The 20317-nt window shown below is 41.2% G+C and overlaps 1 protein-coding gene across 1 annotated transcript in view; it reads left to right on the forward strand.

Annotated features, from left to right (window-relative positions):
* Positions 1-20317, forward strand: part of F13A1 (coagulation factor XIII A chain) — a 177826-nt gene that overhangs the window by 146896 nt on the left and 10613 nt on the right. Inside the window, exon 13 of the mRNA XM_019710859.3 lies at positions 1025-1185. Coding sequence (XP_019566418.3) covers positions 1025-1185 — 161 coding nt within the window. The remainder of the gene's footprint in view (positions 1-1024; positions 1186-20317) is intronic.

Below are 20317 nucleotides of genomic sequence, written 5' to 3' on the forward strand. Positions count from 1 at the left end.
TAGGAAGGAGGAATCTTTGGCCAAAGGTAGACATTGGGCAGGGGAACAATGGTGGAGACCTTCGATTCCATGAATATTTACAGAGCCTGTGCTCTGTACATGGGAGTCCCCCATTTCCCTGCTAGGCTTGCTGGCTGACGATGCCACACTAACACGTGGCTCTGACCAGGTAGCAGCGGATGCTGCACCGTGGCCCCAGGCTTGGCCTTCGGAAGAACTGCCCTTTGCTCTCTAGATTCCTGGGCTGTGAGAAGTGGGAGTGATCAAGAAAGTGGGTGAAAACAGCCAAACAGAACCTCACTGCTGTGGCCAGAGCCACAGGATCGAACCAACCCTACCCACACCCACCCCCGTTCTCAGCCGGATGGTGCATGGAGGCAGCCAGAACCACTCCCCATCCTCTGAATGTTATCCTCACTGGTTTGTCCCTAGCACCTAAAAGTTAACCTCAGTGACTTGAGGAAACCAGCATTTGACACAGATGTCTTTTAAGTTGCAGATAGGAGAGGGGGTGGGAGAGAGTTGAATGCCGATGGTGAAAATTGGTTTTAACAGCTTCTTTCTCCTCATTAGAAAAATCATGTCAGATTGGTGGAGAAAAAGCTGGAAAAAATATGGAGCACTACAGGGAAAAGGTTTAGGTAGTTGACAGTTCTGCTCAAGCGTGGCCCATGGCCTGTATGAGACATTTCTTATTGCCTGAGGGAACATCACCACTCCACATCTGGATCCCACCCTATCTTGGGATTGTCCTTTCCCAAAGCAAAGCAGCCACAGTTAAAGCCCCTTGGTCCTTGATTTTAAACATGGCATTGTATTTTACAACAGCAAAAGTGCAGTTTGGAAAATTCGGCACATTCTCTCTAGTAAGACTTTACTGAATATTAAATTTCCTGCAGGTTCTTTCTTTACCCAGAAGCAAAAGAGCTTATCCCTGAGGAGAAGATGGGGGCACTCAGGGAAAAGTAAAGCAGATCCTGACTCAGGTCTTGATACCCAGCATGTTTGTTTTTCCTCCTTTCAGTGAAGAAAAAGGAGGTGCTGGTCAGAGCCAGTGAGTACCTGGGCCAGCTGCTGGAGCAAGCGTCCCTGCACTTCTTCGTCACAGCTCGTGTCAATGATACCGGGGATATTCTGGCCAAGCAGAAGTCCACTGTGCTGATAGTCCCCAAGGTCATCATCAAGGTCAGTTTTAGCGTCTCAAACAATGGAGATCGACAAGGTTGTTGATTAGTTATCCAGGCTCATTGTGTTTTAGTGCCTTTGTGTGTGTGTGTGTGTGTGTGTGTGTCCTGCTCCAAAAAAAAAAAAAAAAGTGGAGCTAGGATCCTCCTGCTCTTTGAAAGAAGTAAACAGCCCTATATATAGACATGCACATATAACACTTTTCTCTCCTCTCCAGATTTAAATATATAGATCTGGCTGCAGATATAAATATAACCTGTGGGTATAAACACACTTGTGGAGGAAGATAAAGATGTGTAATGGATACAGATACTTAGAACTCTGTCTCCAGCATAAAGTGGGTCGGGCACGGCATAACAGGGAAACCACTTGGATCATCTCCCACCTGCATTTTGGACAGTACTGTTATTCATTGAGACGTAATTGTATATAGTAGAATGCACGAACTGAAATGTCAGCTTGGCGACAGTGACTTATTTATGTATATACCTTGCAACCACCAGGCAAATGAAGATGTACAGGATTTCCAACACTCCAGAAAGTTCCCTCATGTCTTTTCCAGTAAATAACCCCCTCCACTATCACCAAGATCAACACTTTTTCTGACTTTTGTCCCCGTAGGGGTTTTGGCCCACTTGGCGAGTAGTTTTAATGTTGTCTCTCCATTTACTACCAAATCTGTGCCCAAATGGCTCAAAGGAACTTGGAGACGAGGGCTGAATATGGTAGCCTGTTTGCGCCCACGTCTCAGGAGAATGGCAGCATCTGTAGCCACATCCCTGACACATCTTCCCCCCTTGTGAGCAGGAACCCAGATTTCCAGCAGGGTCCTTGGGGGTGTGACATCTTATGCCAGCCTTATCCAGGGCTTAGAGACCTTCCCAAGTTGCTGGAGAACATTTTTGTTGAAGTGATTAAGAACGATTAGCACAAATCCTAAATTGCATTCCTCTAACATGACAGACAAATCAAAGTTTAACAAAGTTGCTCATATTTTAAATGCCCCTGCGGGGGGAGGGGGGGCGGAGGGGGGATGGTGGCAATGGGTAGAGAAAGGGAGGTAAGCCTGTGTCTTATGAATAATTTTCTGTGAATCATTTGTAAAACTGATAAATTGGTGTAGCATTCAAAATGGCAGCTTTCATTGGGTCTAGTGCCATGTAGATGGCTTGAGGACTACTGTACAATGAGTCACCCAAGGTCAAGGCTTATTCAAACACAGATATGTAGTCCCCTTCGAGGAAGAGAACCCAGGTCCTTCATTTCTAGTAGGACTTAAATCATCGTCTCCGTTTTGTTCTCTCACCTCAGTCACAGGCCCCTTACGGCACCATCTGCATAAGAGGTTTAAGACACAAATAAACATGAGAATGTGCAGGGTCTGCAGGAAGACCAGAAAATAAAGGCAAAACAAAGAAGTAGTATTGGGTTTCCTCCATAGGTGCCTTCAACCCCGTGAGAATATGAATGCAATAGAGTAAGATGCTGGATACCATAAGCAGGGCCAGCCTGCCCCCACACACACATGGCCAGCTCTCCCTGCGGTGCCCTGCAGGCCTCTCCCAGCTGCACGTGGAGGCATCCTTTATCGTTTCCCACTCTCAATCATGAACTCAGTCTAGGAAGCTTTCCCACCAGAGGCAAGGCCTACATGCTCTCTGTGATTGTGAAGTGACAGCTTGTCCCTGTGAAGGGCTCAGGAGAAAGCCCTTCCAAGCTGTGAAGTGCTCAAACCGCAGCACAAAATAGAATTTAATTGCACCGCTGATAATTAACTGGATGTATGAAGGAAACTAATAACTTTCATCTTTTAGACATTATTAATTTGAAAGATTATTTGTTAGTTATCTTCTGGTTTACTTAAAAAGCAGTTTCATTCCCCAAGGGCAGAATTGAACTACCTTCTCCCACAAGTTGAGTGACCTGGGCAGGAAAGGTGCACTTTTTAATAGAGCTGTGTTTTTATTTTGTTTTGTTTTTAATTTCCATAAAAGTATCAGGGATGCTGTTTCTGGAGGAAACGTATTTAAAAGTAGGACCATTTGACTAGGACTCAGGCATGAGAGAAATGGAAATTCTGGCTTCTGTCCAGTGCCAGGATTGTTCAGGAGAGGAGGCAGGAGGCATCCTCACATAAACTGCCCCTAACCACTAACACCATTAACCGTATTAACCCCAAGGACAAACTAAATCTAGCAGGTGTGCTAGATAAAGCACCTGACACTTTAAAGGCCACCCAGGTGTCCCTGAGCTGTAAGAGGCCCTGATTCCAGCAACTCTGGCTAATGGACTGGGGAGCTGGGGGGCTGCTTAGCCTGCTGGAGATATGAAGTACAGAGCTGTGGCATCCAGATGGCAGTTGTCATCCTGAAAGTGACTGAGGGAGGGAAAGAAAACACAGAGAAGAGAAGGGAAGGGAATAAGGGGGGGGGGGGGGGGAGAAGAGAAAACAGGCGGAAAGGGGAGGGGAAGGGAAAGGAGGAGAGAAAAGAGAAGAGCAGAGGGGAGGGTAGAGGATTACAGAGAGAGAAGAAGCAAGAAGGGGGAAGGAGGGAGGAGGGAGGAGAAATAAAGCATTACATTGAAATATTACACAGAAGACCTTAGAGAGAGGCGTCAAATAAATTGAATAAAATGAGCTGGGGAGGGTGCTAAATACCATGAAAGTACAAAAAAAAAGCACAATGGCTCAGAGGTCTAGAGTCGTCTAGGACATGTCCCTAAACTCTAGGAAAATACTAGAAACTTTTTGTCAATCTCTTTGAGCCGGGGACAGGTCCACAGCTGACAGAACCCTCCAGGGTCTGCAATGAATGTTCCTGCACACGGACAGGAGGGAAGAGACCAGCATGTGGTGATGACACTGATAGCAACTACGAATTATTCAGCTCTGTGCGTCTCTTGTATTATCTGATTTATTCCTCTTTACCATCTTATGAGATGGGTATTATCCTAACACCACTTTACAGTTGAGAAAACTGAGGCCCCAAGCGGGTAGTGCCCTGTAGCATAGTGGTCAAAACATGGGCTTTGGGACCAAACTCTCTGAGTTCCAAGCCTGTTTTCTCAACATAATAACTGTAAGCCTGGACACATGATCTCTCTTAGTGACTTTTTCTCATCCGTAAAAGAGAAAGAATGGCAATACTTACTCATAGGGTAGCTGTGAGTATATAATGAGTCAATGGATACCTAATACCGAACTCGCAGCATACACCAAGTATATGTTGGCTGTTGTTATTGTTGTCATTACGGCATTACAGTTGATAAGCAACTTGCCCGTGATCATGTGCCTAATGGAAGAAGTGAAGGTTCTAAACCACATCTCTCTGACTCAGGAGTCTATGCAGATAACCACTAGGTAAGAACTAGTTAAGAATAGACGCAAACTTGCTGCCAGGCAACTCCAGTCCTAAGGCTGAGCCGGGGACTCCCAGGATAAGAGAGCGCCTTGGGCAAAAGCTTTGACTAGAAGGGAGAAAGAAGAGAGGATCCTGCCCTGGGGAGGGCAGAATTGACAGTAACGTCATATTGCTCTCGCCCTGGAATTTGCACAGAAAGTAGAAGATGGTGAATGCCTTAACAAGGGTCTGTGATTTTCGAGGGAGTTTGGTTGGAGTGAGGTATCAAAAATTCAGGCAGTAAAACAATAGATGATCCCCAGAGAATGGATAACATTTCAAGCAGTGGACATGGACGTAGGGACCACGCCCGATCCTAGAGAAACACATAGCAAGGACAAGGAGAGAGGTAGATGGCAGGCGCGGGGAGCAGTTAGAAGCTGCGTTGGCTGGAGTCGAGCAGGGGACCAGTGGCAATAAACCTAGAAACGCAGCTTGGGGCCCTTTTAAGGTGAGCCTAAAACTTTTGGATAAGAGCTTTATAATTGACTCTGTGAACACAGGCTTCAGTGAAGATTCTAGAGCATAAATGTAATATTACTATCAACTCTGCCCTCCGCAGGGTCGGAACCTCTTTTCTTTCTCCCTTCTCTTCAAAGCCTTTGCCCGAGACGCTGTCTTATTCTGCAAGTCCCCAGCTCAGCCTTGGGACTAGAGTTGCCTGGCAGCAGGTTTGCAGGTTCTTAACTAGCCCCCTTTTTAGAGCAGATAGAGGCCAACCTGGATCAATATGGATCCCACCTGTCTGAATCCACCTTACTGCCAACCAGAGCAGGTGGCCAGTGGACAAGTATTTACATCCTAGTAGACCCAGTCTTGGATTGCATTCTTCCCCATGATGATAACTTAACTATTCCCAGCACCCACCATGCATGAGTCATAATGTGTGATTCTCACATGGAAAATGGCAGGGAGAGACATTCATTAAATTTTAATGAGCACACATCTCTTTTTCCATGCTATCAAAATATTTTGATGAGGAAAGTATATTTTATTAAAATCAAACATAGAATTTTTCTCTGCCTTCCCAATGTGGTGATGGTTGAAAGATGCTTTAAGTCAGAAAAAGACTCTTGAGCATTTTTATTTTTAATGAACAGCTATTTTTTTGGACAGGATGGCGGCAACGGGGTTGGGTATGGCCGGGAATTCAGCTCATCTCCAGGCTGGAGACTGGTTTGTCTGGAATCTGTGGTGTGTAACATGAGAAGAGCATTCTGGCGGGCTTCTCCCATTCTCAATTAGCAGTGAAGGTTTCACATTTTTCATGCTCTCACCCAAGTCAACCACCAGAACACCAGGAGGGACACCTGCAGCCCCTTTGTACAGAGGCAGAATAGCACAGTGGCTTAGACATGGCTGCAGTCAGGCCACCGGGGTTCGTAATCCTACCTGGGCTGCTCTGGGCTAATTACTCACCCACTGTAGAAGGAAGCTGGGTCCAATAATAGTATTGACTTCATTGGGTTTCTGGGAGGGATCATTAAAATAATTCAGGTAAAGAGCTTAGCATGGTACCTTGAGCATAGTAAGTACTCAGTGAAGACCAATGTCTATTAGCTTTCACCACACATACCTAACCTCTACTTTGTTTTTTCTCCTCCTTCTCCACTTCCTCTTTTCTCCCTCTCTCTCTCTCTCTCACACACAAACACATACTATCTCTCTGAATTTCAGTGTCCCCCTTTTGCAAAATGATTAATGCACTAATAATTGTAATACTACTCCTATTAATTACAATCATATAAAACACAAAGTTTTCACGGGTTAACATCTGTAATGTTTGTGAGGATGCTTAGCATGGCAACTGCTGATACAAGTTTTCTCCCTCCCTGCCTCGTCCCATCTATGCCTGGAAATCCAGCAGTCACACCCAGAACTGCTTAGAGCAGCGTGTGGCCCTCTGGCCTAGCATGAATGTGACACTCACCCAGTGGCCTTGAATCTGACCGCTGGGTCTGGAGTGTGTGCATTTTTCCCTATGGAACCCACATGTGAGGGGGACTAGTCCTGAAGAGCCTGGAGGAAGGCTGAGGGGAGAGAGAAGAGGTTTCCACATGTCCCTCAGATGACCTCCATTCCGTACCGGGGAAATAAATTTTTCCAAGTGCCATTCTCAAACAGCTCAGGTGCCGACACCTCTGTAGTATTATCACGTGGAACAAGACCTACAGACTTTCAGGACATCATGAAACACAACACTTGCTTTCTCCTATGAACCAGGAGCAATTTTGCTAAAAGAAACTATAACCACTTTCTATGTACATAATTTTTTAAATTACAAGCATGAACAAATAGGTACTCCAAATTTTTTTAAAGTCTTTTAAACATTTAAACTGAAAACAATTGACTGTTTCCAAGATTATTTTAACATGCATTTTAATGTGCCTCACTGCCTCCCCCAACCCTGAGGTAGGCACAATCCCCACAAGTGTAGGTGTTGTGTTGGGATAGCATTAACAAGATTTTAGCATACATTTGATCCTTACTTATTTGTTCTGTTGACTAAAAGGAATTTCTAGTATTTATTCATTCTTTTGTTTAGTCACTCATTTATTCATTCATTTATTCACTTCACGCAACAAATAGTTATTTTGTGCCCCCTCTGTAGATAAGTTGTAAAAAAAAAGACATTCTAAAAATTACCAGCGAAAAAATCAACATTGAGACTATTTTTATTGACTTTTTCTTTGAAATAGAGAAAGATTGCTGGTATTTCCATTTAGCAGTGGCCGCCCTTTTAGCTCCAGGAGCACAGCTGCTCTGTTTTCTCATGGGCCAACCACCACTGCCACACAGCCTGGGACACTCCTCTTGTACGGACAGTGTTTACAGGGCCTATGAAAGTGGGTGGTTCATAGAAATCCATAAGCAGAATGTCTGCACCACTGGCCCTGAACGGCCAAGCCTCAGCGCACTAGACATGGAACAGTAAGGATAACGCAGGTCACATGGCAATGTCTCTGGCAAGCCTCTAGGGCGGGTGCCAGGACGTACTTCTAGGTGGGCTTCACTCCAGGCCAACACCTACACTTGTGCAGACTGCCCAGCCTCGGGGTGGAGAGGCTGTAAGGGGACCAAATCCATCCTACTGGCCCATCTCCGAGCCATGCAGAGAGCTGCATCCACCCCCAAAAGGGGCGCCTTTCCCTAACCCGCATGGGCGCACACCGCCATTGGCTCAACATCCAGATTGCTTCCGACTCGAGACACTATCTTGGTTTTTCTTACCAACTGTTCTAATGTTGTGTTCTAACTGGAGCCCACAACTCTTCCTGAGGTTAAGTGTGGAATGCTCTCTGTGCCCCTGGAAGCCTCCACTGTAACCAGAGGAGAGCAAGGCCGAGACGACTGTGCAGTGGGTACCTGAGCCCTGCTCCTACAACAACCCAATTCATATACCTTTATCCTGCAGGAAAGGTGAAAACTGGGGAAGCCACTTGAGATGCAATAAGTGCCCTCAAAATGCCTTACAGCCAAATGGCTTGATAGCCAACTGTAGACCTAACTACAGTTTTGTTTTGTTCTATTCCGTGGAAACATAAATATCTGAAACTTTTCATCAAGGCACAAAATCAAAACAGAGACTGTGTTCTAACGAACCCCTGAACCCTGACCCCTGAACTATTTCCCCTCCCATGTCTCCAATCAAGCACATTTCCCCTTCCAACCTCTTTGTGTTCTCCCTGACTCTGTCACATGTCCCCGTCACCTGGATGCACCTCTGCCCTGCCCTTCCCCATGGCCCTTCAGTGGGAGGCTGGGGCAGCGGCTCAGGGAAGTGGGCTTCTCCACTTCTCTTTAAGAAGTCTTGATGGAGGCTCCCAGGTCCTCTCTTTCGTGTCCTCTTCCCCAAGACCTAAGAAATCAAATGCACATCATTCTCCATAGGGGAACTTAGGGATAAGGAGGTTCTCCTGGTCACCTGGCAACATTTCTTTCTTTAAACCTCAATAGCCTTTAGATTCACTAAATGCTAGTATATTTCAGATGCTCTTCCAGATCAATTCACAGTAAACCCATAACCACATAAGAAACCGAGACCCAGACGGTTCAAGCCACTTGGCCCAAGGTCACACAGCAGCAGCCTCTGGTCTTCAGACCCTGAATCCAGCACATTTTCCCTTCAGCTTCCCCCAGTATGGTTATTGTCTGTGTCTCAGCCACAGCAGTCGTGCCCCTCGGCGCTGGCCTAGACTCTAGTCTGTGGGGAAGATCAAACACGTCTGTCTGATGTGCTACTATGAGGGCTCTGAGCAGTTAACGCCTATGCATCCTGAGAGGGTCCCAGGCAGGACATCTACACCTATGGCTTTCCATGCTTGAGTCACTGAGTCTGCACCCACTCACAGCTGTTGGGTATGGAGGGTCAGACAGTGGGTGTGCTCCGTCAGCCAGGAGAACACATCTCAGACTTGCCAATGAGGGAGCCCTACCACTGGAAGGTATAGGATTCCATCCCCCTGCACAGTCCAGCTACAGAACGACCTGTATTTGAGAATTAAAATGAGAAATCTCTGGTAATTGGAGTACCCAGAACATAATTTGCTTTATGCAAAAACGTTCACTATTTTTTTAATCTTAAAAAAGGACACATAGAGGAAAACATCAAAAATAATGAATCCCATCTACCTTATCAAATAATCTTACTATGTTTGGGCTACTGGTTATTTTTTTTTAATGATATCTCCATCTTTACCCTAAATAGAAAATCCTATTATCATCCAGTAATACAATATATCAAGACCCCAAGGCTACATTTCGTGCTACATTTTACTCTGGCATAGGAATCTGATTCTCTCCCCATAAAGTCAAAAAGAAAGAACTGGGTTTTATATATATATGTTTTCAAATTTAGTTCAAGCCCAATTTATAATCATTGTGCTCAACTGATAGTTTAGTGACAATGTAAGGTAATACTGAAAATGATTCTTCACTGGATTTCGGAAAATAATGAGGCTATTTCCAGCAAAGAAAAAGTTACTATTTTTGCCTCTCTGCTGTCACAGATCACAGTGTATGTAGTGTTTAAAGATGAATGTTTTGGAGTCAGAAAGACCTAGATTCATTTCTGGTTTCTACCAACTTTCTCGCTCTGTAACTTGGGCATTTTGTTTATTTTCGAAGTTTCAGTTTCACATGAGGGGAAGGTGATATGTGATATGTAATAATCATGTCAACTCCCAAGCCCGTAGGGCTGTAGGGAAGATTAAGTAAGATAATGCACATAAAGTGATGAGCAAAATGCTTGCATTACTAAATAAACACTAAAAAAAATGTCAATTACTATTTTTTTTAAACTTGATAAGGCACTTTATTTTTTTCAATTATAGTTGACTTTCACTATTATTTTATATTAGTTTCAGGTGTATGGCATAGTGGTTGGACATTTATATAATTTAGGAAGTGATCCCCCTGACTAGTCTAGTACCCACCTGGCCCTATATATAGTTATTACAATATTTTTGGCTATATTTCCTATATTGCACTTTATATCTCTGTGACTATTCTGTAACTGCCAATTTATACTTCTTAATGCCTTCACTTTTTTTGCCCAGCCCTCTACCCCCATCGTGTAACCATCAGTTTGTTCTCTGTATCTATGAGTCTGTTTCTCTTTTTGTTGTTGTTGTTGTTTACTTTATTCTTTAGTTTCCACATATAAGTGAGATATGGTCTCTCTCTCTCTCTCTCTCTCTCTCTCTCTCTCTCTCTCTCTCTCTCTCTCTCTCTCTCTCTCTCTCTCTGACTTATTTCACTTAGCATAATGCCTTCTAGAGCTATCCATGTTGTCACAAATGGTAAGATCGCATTTTTTATGGCTGAGTAATATTCCATTGTATAAATGTACCACATCTTCTTTATCCAGTCGTCTATTGATGGGCATTTCAGTTGTTTCCATATCTTGGCTATTGTGTATAGTGATGCAGTGAATGGGATGCGTGTAACTTTTCAAATTAGCATTTTGGATTTCTTCAGATAAATACCCAGAAGTGGAATTGCTGGGTCATAAGGTAGTTCTATTTTTAGTTATTTGAGAAACTGTTTTCCATAGTGGCTGCGCCAATTTGTAATCCCACCAACAGTGCACGAGGGTTCCCTTCTCTCCACATCTTCGCCAGCACTTATTGTTTTTTGATTTATTGATGATAGCCATTCTGACAGGTGTGAGGTGGTAACTCATTGTGATTTTAATTTGAATTTCTCTGATGATTAGTGATGTTGAGCATCTTTTCATATGTCTTATCGGTCATGTGTGTCCTCTTTGGAGAAATGTCTGTTGAGGTTCTCTGGCCGTGTTTTAATTGGATTGTTTGTTTTTCTGGTGTTGAGTTGTATGAGTTCTTTATAAATTTTGGATATTAAGCCCTTATCAGATGTATAATGGGCAAATATCTTCTCCCATTCAATAGGCTGTCTTTTTGTTTTGTTGATGGTTTCCTTTGCTGTGCAACAACTTTTTAGTTTGATGTAGATCCATTTGTCTATTTTTTTTCTTTTGATTTCCTTACCCAAGGAGATATGTCAGGAAAAAAAAAATATTTCTAAGGGCAATGTCAGAGAGTTTACTGCCTATGTTTTTCTCTAAGTATGTTATGGTTTTGGGTCTTACATTGAAGTCTTTAATCCATTTCAGTTTATTCTTGTATATGGTGTATGAAGGTGGTCCAGTTGCATTTATTTGCATGTATCTGTCCAGTTTTCCCAGGACCATATATCAAATAGATTGTCTTTACCCCATTGTATATACTTGTTTCCTTTGACATAGATGAAATGACCATATAAGCATGGGTCTTATTTCTGGGATCTCTATCCTGTTTCATTGATCTATGTGTCTGTTTTTATGCCAGTACCTTGCTGTTTTGATTACTATGGCCTTGTAGTATAATTTGATATCACGTAGTGTGATACCTCCAACTTTGTTGTTCTTTCTCAAGATTCCTATGGCTATTCAAGATATTTTATGATTCCATATAAATTTTAGGATTATTTGTTCTAGTTCTGTGAAAAATGTCATTAGTATTTAGATAGGGATTGCATTAAATCTATAAATTGCTTTGGGTACTACGGACATTTTAACTATGTTAATTCATTCTATCCATGAGCATGGTATGTGCTTCCATTTATTTGTATCTTTTTCAATGTCTTATAATTTTCTGAGTAAAGGTCTTTTACCTCCTTGGTTAAATTTATTCCTAGGTATTTCAATTTTTTATGCAATTGTAAATAGGATTGATTTCTTACTTCCTCTTTCTGATAGTTCATTATTGGTGTATGAAATGCAACCAATTTCTGAGTATTAAATGTGTATCCTTCTACTTTACTAAATTCATTTATCAGTTCTAATGGCTTTTTGGTGGAATCTAGGGTTCTCTGTGTATAGTATCATGTCACTTGTGAATATTGACATTTTTATTTCTTCCTTTCCAATTTGGATGTCTTTTTTTTTTTTTTTTTTTCCGGCTGCTGTGGCTAAAACTTCCAATGCCTTGTTGAATAAAAGTGGTAAAAGTGGACATCCTTGTCTTGTTCCTAATCTTAAGAAAATGTTTTAGCTTGTCCCCATTAAGTATGATGTTAGCTGTGAGTCTGTCATATAGGGCCTTTTTATGTTGAGATATGTTCCCTCTATTCCCACTTTGCTAAGTTTTTATCATAAATGGATGCTGAATTTTGTCAAATCCTTTTTCAGCATCTATTGATATTATCATATGATTTTTAGCTTTCGTTTTGTTTGTGTGGTGTATCACATTAATTGATTTCTTTATAATGAATCAAACTTGCGTCCCAGGAATACATCCCATTTGATCATGGTTTTAAATGTATTGCTAGATTCAATTTGCTAATATTTTGTTGAGGATTTATGCATTACATTTATCAGGGATATCAGCCTATAGTTTTCTTTTTTTCTGATGTCTTTGTCTGGTTTTGAAATCGGGTTAATGATGGTCTTGTAAACTGATTCTGGGAGCTTTCCCTCCTCTTCAATTTTTTGAGTAGTTTGAGAAAAATAGGTGTTACTTCTTCTTCAAATGTTTGCTAAAGTTCACCTGTGAAGCCATCTGGTCTAGGACTTCTGTTTGTTAGGTTTTTGATTACTGATTCGATTTCATTTGCAATAATCGTTTGGTTCAGATTTTCTATTTCTCTTGATTCAGCCCTGGAAGATTGTATGCTTCTAGGAATTTATCTATTTCTCCAGATTTCCAATTTGTTGCCGTATAATTGCATGTTATATATATATATATATATATATATATATATATATATATATATTTATATATATATATTTATATATATATATTTATATATATATATAATATACTATATATTTATATATGTAGTACTTATATATATTTATATATGTGTGTATATATATATATATATATATATATATATATATATATATATATTTGTATTTCTGTGGTGTTCATTGTCACTTCTCCTCTTTCATTGCTGATTTTATTTGTTTGGGTCCTCTCTCTTTTTTTCTTGATGAGTCTCATTAAATGTTTATCAATTTTTTAATCTCTTCTATTTTTTTTAGATTATATTTCATTATTTGCATTCTGATCTTTACTATTTACTGCCTTCTACTCACTTTGGGCTTGGTTTGCTATTTCTTTTCCGTTCTTTTAAGTATAAAGTTAGATTAGTTTAGTTGAGATATTTGTTTCTTGAGGTAGGCCTGTATTGCTATGAATTTCCCTTCTAGGACTGCTTTCACAGTGTCCCAACAAACCCAGATTTGCGGTTGTTGTGTTTTCATTCATTTCCCTTTGTCTTAAAGCATCTTTTGATTTCTTCTGTGATTTCATTTTAACCCATTCATTGTTTAGTAGCATGTTATTTAGCCTACTGTTTTTTCAGTATTATTGTTGTCGTTATTAACTTTTTTTAATTAAATTTATTGGGGTGACAATTGTTAGTAAAATTACATAGATTTCAGGTGTACAATTCTGTATTGCATCATCTATAAATCCCATTGTGTGTTCATCACCCAGAGTCAGTTCTCCTTCCATCACCATATATTCGATCCCCCTTACCCTCATCTGGTTGCCAGAGGGTAAGGTCGTTATTAATTTTTAGTTTCATATCCTTATGGACAGAGATGCTTGATATGATTTCAGTCTTCTTGAATTCATTGAGACTTCTTTTGTGGCCTACCACATAGTCTATCTTGGAAAATGTTCTATGTGCACTTGAAACAAATGCATATCCTGATACTTTGAAGTAGAGTGCTCTAGAAATATCAGTTAAATCCATCTGGTCTAGTGTGTCATTTAAATCTGCTGTTTCATTGTTGATTTTCTTTTTAGAAGATCTGTCCATTGGTGTCAATGGGGTTTTAAAGTCCCCTACTGTGACTATATTACTGTTGATCTCTCCTTTTATGTTGGTCAATATTTGTTTTACATATTTAGGTGCTCCTACATTTGGAGCATAAGTGTTTACTAGGATTATATCCTCTTATTGGATTGATTCCTTTGTCATAATGTAATGTCCTTCTTTGTCTCTTATTATAGTCTTTGTTTTAAAGTCTATTTTGTTTGATACAAGTATTGCTACCTCAGATATGTTTTTTTGTTCCATTTGCATGAAATATCTTTTTCTATCCCTTTACTTTCAGTCTGTGTGTGTCTTTCAATCTGAGGAGGTTCTCTTCTAGGCAGCAAATGTAGGGTCTTGGTTTCTTATTTAATTTATTTATTTTGACATTCAATATTACATTAATTTCAGGTGAACAGCATAGTGGTTAGACATTTATATAATAAGAAGTGATGCCCCTGACTAGTCTAGTACCCATCTGGCACTATGCATAATTATTATCATATTATTGACTATAGTCTCTACCAATTTATACATCTTAATCTTTTCACTTTTTTCACCCTGCCCCCAACTCCCCCACCTCATCTATCAGCCCGATAAATCTAGTGCCCATCTGACACCAACTCTGTCTTTGGATTGGAGCATTTAATCCATTTACATTTAAAGTGATTATTGATAGCTACCTATTTATTGCCATTTTATTCATATTTATGTTCTTTGTTTTGTTTTCCACCTTCTTCTTTAAAAAAAGTCCCTTTAATATTCCTTGAATACTGGCTTAGTGGTAATGCATTCCTTTAGCTTTTCTTGCCTGAGTTCTTTATCTTTTCTTCAATTTTAAATGACAGTCTTGCTGGGTAGAGCAGTCTTAATTGTAGGTCCTTACTTTCCATCACTTTGAAAATCTCATGCCAATTCCCTCTGGCCTGCAAAGTTTCAGTTGAGAAATCACCTGACAGTCTTTTGGGCGCTCCCTTATAAGTAACTAGTTGTCTTTCTCTTGCTGCTTTTAGGAATCTCTCTTTGTCTGTACCCTTTGCCACCTTAATTATGATGTGTATTGTGGGTCTCTTTGGATTCATCTTGTTTGGGACTCTCTGAACTTCCTGGACTTGTATGTTTATTTCCTTTGCCAGGTTAGGGAAATTTTTAGTCATTATTTCTTCAAATAGATTCTCGATCCTTTGCTCACTTTCTTCTCCTTCTAGTACTCGTGTGATGTAAATGTTGTTATGCTTGATGTTGTCCCAGATGCCCCTTAAACTATCTTCATTTTTTAAAAATTATTTTTCTTTTTGTTATTGTGATTGTTTTTTGCTACCTTGTCTTCTAAATCACTGATTCAATTTATCTTATCTGCTGTTGATTCCTTCTAGTGTATTCTTAATTTCACTTATTGTTTCTTTATTTCTGACTGATTCTTTTTTAGGATTTCTATGTCCTTCTTTATGCTTACTACCACTTTGTTGAAGCTCTCACTAAGTTCCCTAAGCATTCTTATAACCAGTCTTTTAAACTCATGGTCGCTAGTACCATGTTTCCCCAAAAATAAGAGCTAGCCAATCAGCTATTATACTATATTGTATTGTATTGTATTATATTATATTCCCAGTCTTATACTAAAATAAGACTGGGTCTTATATTAATTTTTGCTCCAAAAGATGCATTAGAGCTGATTGTCTGGCTAGCTCTTATTTTTAGGGAAATACGGTAGGTTGGTTACTTCCATTTCATTTAGTTATTTTTCTAGAGTTTTCTCTTGTTCTTTTATTTGGAACATGTTTTTTTGTTTCCTTATTTTCTCTGCCTCTCTATGTTCATTTCTCTGTATTAGGTAGATCTCCTATGTCTCTCAGTTTTTGCTGGGTGGCCTTATGTAGTAGGTGTCCTATATGGCTCAGTGACACACTCTCCCTGATCACCTGTACTGTGTGTGCTCCATGAGTATCCCTTGTGTGGGATGTGTGTGCTTTCCTGTTGTAGTTGAGCCTTGATTACTTTTGGAAAATTAGTGAGTGAGATTGATGCTCTCCGGCTGTGAGGATTAGCCATGCCCACAGCATATAAGCTGCTGTTTGGGGGCTGACCCTTCAGAGGGGCATTTTCCCCAGTGGCTCCTGTGGGTGTTGAGACCACCCTTTGGATGTGCTGCTTGTGGGCTAATCACCTGGTGATCTGTTGTGGTCTGAAGCTGGCCTCCAGGTGTGTTGCTTCTCGTGCCTCCTGGGAGGGACTCACATGCAAGCCAAGTTCAGCCATTGCCTGTGACCTGCCATAGCTGCCTGGTAGGAGCTACAATACTATATGCAGTTAGTTGCTGTCTGTGCTGGACCTAGAGGCACGTGGGTGTGGTCCCACTGAGAACCAATGCTGGCTGCCACCAGTATCAGGCCTGGAGCATTTAGCAAAAGGCTCAGGGAAACTCTAGGCCTGTTGCCACCTGTCAACTTCCCATAAGGATCAGCCACTGAAAGAGCCTCCTTAGGTGAAAGGGGCCAGGCTGCCTGCCCTGGTGCAGAAAGTGCCTCCAGTGGTTCTGTGAGTTGGGCAGGGCAGGGTCCCAGGGAATCACTGGGGGAGAGGGGGCGGTGTTTACAAGATTAATGGAGATTCAGTTCTTGGGCAAGTGCCAAACCTGTGTCCACTCTACAAAGTGCCCAGTGAACACTGAGGCCAGCCGCTGCTTGCCTTGAGCCTGCAGATCCTCAAGAGTTTTCTAAGAAAGGCTGTAATGCAAGTTGGGACTGATTGCCCACCACCTGTGTCTCAGGTGGCTGCACAGGCTGCTGTGGGTTGTTTGTTGCTGGAAGAACCTCCTGCATTGTTCAGGGTGGGGCTGGTTGCCCAGGTGCTGAGAGTGTCTCCAGCAATGTTGCGAGTATTGGGGGGGTGGTCTCAGGGAGTCACCAAGATGAGGTGCACAGAGTTCACCAGGCCAGTGGAATTTCAGATTTGGCCATGTGGGAGAGGGCTCAACACAGGAAAGATGGTACCTCACTATAGGCTATACCTGAGGTGGGCTCAACACAGGGATAATGGAGGCTGTCGCTCTAGCCCTCACCCCAAAGCCACACAACTTAGTTCTACCCTGTATGTCTCTGGCACCTTTCAAGTTGCACCCTCTCCACTGGAGCACAAGGTGAATACCTGCAAGAGAATGAGTCTGTGTTGTGGGCCTTTTAAGAGGATGTCTGGGTTTTCAGCCACTTTTGATCTCACCTGGATGGGCAGAATCCTTACTGATTTTCATAGCCAGGTGTTATGGGGACTCCTCTTCCCAGCACTGGCACTGGACCCTTGGGCTGAGAAACTCGATGTGGGGCTGGTACCCCTCACTTCTCAGGGGGACCTCCACTGCCAAGATATCTCTCCCAATACTCAACCATTACCTATGAGTGTGAGTCCAGCCTGTTTCGTGTCTCTGCCCCTCCTCCCAGTCTGGACATGGCCTCTTCTTTATATCCTTAGTTATAGGGGATCTGTTCAGCTAGTCTTCAGCTGGTTCTTGAGGTTGATTGTTCTGTAATTTAGTTGTAATTTTACTGTGGTCATGGGAGGTGTCAGGCCCAGCATTTACCTATTCCAGCTTAGAATCTTCTGATCTGTAAGTTACTATTGTTACTACTAAGCAGAGCCAGTCTGGGGTGTGATTAAGCAATGACTCTGGCACCAGACTGTCTGCTTTCAAGTCTCACTTTCCCTACTTACTATCTGTGTGAACTTGAATAAGTTATTTAACTTCTCTGTGCCCATTTCCTAACCTGTAAAATAGTATTTACTTCATGTGGTTGTGAGGATTAACTTAGTTAATGTACATAAATTACTTAACAGCATTGTTCAATAGAACTTTCTATGGTTATAGAAATATTCTAAATCCGTGCTTTCCAATATGATAGCCATAAACCACATGTAGTTATTGAGTACTTGAAATGTGGCTAGTGCAACTAAGGAACTGAATTTTCAATTGGATTAATTTAAATAGCCACATGTGGCTAGTGGCTACCATATTGAACAGTGCAGACTTAGAACACTGGCTGACTATCTTAAACCATTAGCATTGTTTAGTAAATGCCAGACTAAGTGTGTTAGCTAGTAGCAGTGGTGGTGCTGGTGCTGGTGAGCATCATTTATAAGCAAGTGATTGCTTATTATCAGCAGTGATCATAGGCTGAGGAGGAGAAAAAAATCATCTTCCAGTAATACGTGTAATACATGTTGAAAACACAGGAAGTAAGGGTTGTGAGGTGAACTAACAAATCATATGAATCATATATCCAACTAAATTCATTCTTTTTCAAATTTTTTCCTCTGTTTCAGTTTCTATTTTGAATATAGTTATGTATATTATAAAGCATGTCCTCAATGGGAGAGATCCTGTGATTTCCTAAAAAGTAATTTCTTCCCAAAAGTGAGAGAGAGAGAGAGAGAGAGAGAACAACTTTCTTGTTTACCAAAGAATTAGAATAGTTGCTTATTATCATGAAATAGCATACAAGACAAGAACTCAGTATGTCAATATTGATGTTTAACTTGAAAAAGCATCACATTTTGTCAATTTAAAAAAAAAAAAACATATTTTTAATGAAAAATTTTTAAAAATCAGGGCCACCAAACATGTAGAAAATAATTTAATGTCACCAAGAATGATATATGCCTTCTCGTTTACTCTGATCTGCATAATAGCTACTCTTCTCTAAAGTAAATACACATAAAAATTTCTTCTTGATCTAACCATCTCAGGATTACTACAGGCTCCCTTTACTTAATGTTTTATGAGAGCAAGAAAATCAGAAATATAATTATGTTGATATGGAATTACTTTTATAGTGTTTAAGAAAAGCAGTGCAGATACCCTAAAAAATTAGATTTGAACAGACCTTTTTCCCACAATAGTCATCATTCTCAGGATTTCACAGATACTATAACATGGCACATCACTCAAATCAATGCACAATATGGAAATACTGTGTAAGTTCCATTTTCTTTAAGAGAATGGAGGACACATCTCCACTTAAGTTACTAAGCAGAAAATAGCTATGTTAAATGTTGGACAGGCTTTTTCCTTTTTTAATTTTATTGGGTAACAGTGTTTTTTTCCAGGACCCATCAGCTCCAAGTCAAGTCGCTGGCCTTCAATCTAGTTGTGGAGGGCGCAGCTCAGCTCTAAGTCCAGTCACGATTTTCAATCTAGTTACAGGGGGGCGCAGCCCACCATCCCATGCAGGAATGGAACCAGCAACCTTGTTAAGAGCACGCGCTCTAACCACCTGAGCCATCCAGCCACCCACCAGCAGCTCAGCGGCAGCTCAGCTCAAGTTGTTGTCTTTAATCTAGTCCTGAAGGGAGCAGCTCACTGGCACATATGGGAATCGAACTGGCAACCTTGTGTAGAGCACGCACTCTAACCAACTGAGCCAACCGGCGACCCACGACAGGCTTTATACTTGGTTTTGTTTGAGCTTTAAAGCTCATTATCATTTCAGTAGTCAGGCAAAGGAAGTTTAAATTTGGGTACAGGAGACAAATGTCAGAAAAGTGACACTGAGTCTTTGTTAATTGCAAAAGAAACACTCTACAATCTGGAAGAGCCCTTTCCTTTCAGTTCCCCAGCCCTCCCCAGGCTCCTCCCTGCTCCAGCATCAGGGAAGGCTGGGCAGTATTTATGTACCCATGCCAGCAGCTAATTATAGAGATAATCTCTGAAAGCAAACTGATTAGGCATGACATGTGAAATTATCTGAGAAGACTTAGTCTTCTAATCAAATCAGATCTAAAACCTATACATGAAGGCCCAAACACAGGGGCCAACTTTTCAAATACCCAGTTTTCCCTGTAACTATCATCAGTGACCTGGAAGGGTGCACTTGGCTTTCCACAGCACAGGGATCTTCTTGTAGAGCTAGCCTAACACAGTATGGAAATGATTCTCAGCCTGGAGCACTTGGTCCCCAGAGGGCTATGAATAGATGACATGGGACTGTAATGAATCCCCTGAAACTACATTCAAGTTGTGTCTGTCTCTTATATTTGTCACTGTGTATGTATGTCAGTGTGGAGGAAGGGTCACTAGCTACCGTGTTGCCCCAAAAATAAGACCTATGCCAAAAAAATAAGTCCCAGTTAAGATCATGAGCCAGATGGACACAGTTAGTATGTTATGAGGGTGTTCCACAGGAAGATGAAATGACTGTATTTTAATAAATGTAGATTGTTGTACATGAGAAAATAAGACATGCCCTGAAAAATATGCCCTAATGCGTCTTTTGGAGCAAAAATTAATATCAGACCCAGTCTTATTTTCAGGGAAATACGCATGTAGGTCTTATTTTTAGGGAAACATAGTTTTCTTTTAAGGGCATGTGCCCATACTTGTAAAAGCATGCCATGAAGAAGGTAAATGG

This window comes from Rhinolophus sinicus, chromosome 14 (assembly GCF_057876585.1).
Source record: "Rhinolophus sinicus isolate RSI-liver-muscle chromosome 14, RSI-T2T, whole genome shotgun sequence".
Taxonomy (NCBI): Eukaryota; Metazoa; Chordata; class Mammalia; order Chiroptera; family Rhinolophidae; genus Rhinolophus; species Rhinolophus sinicus.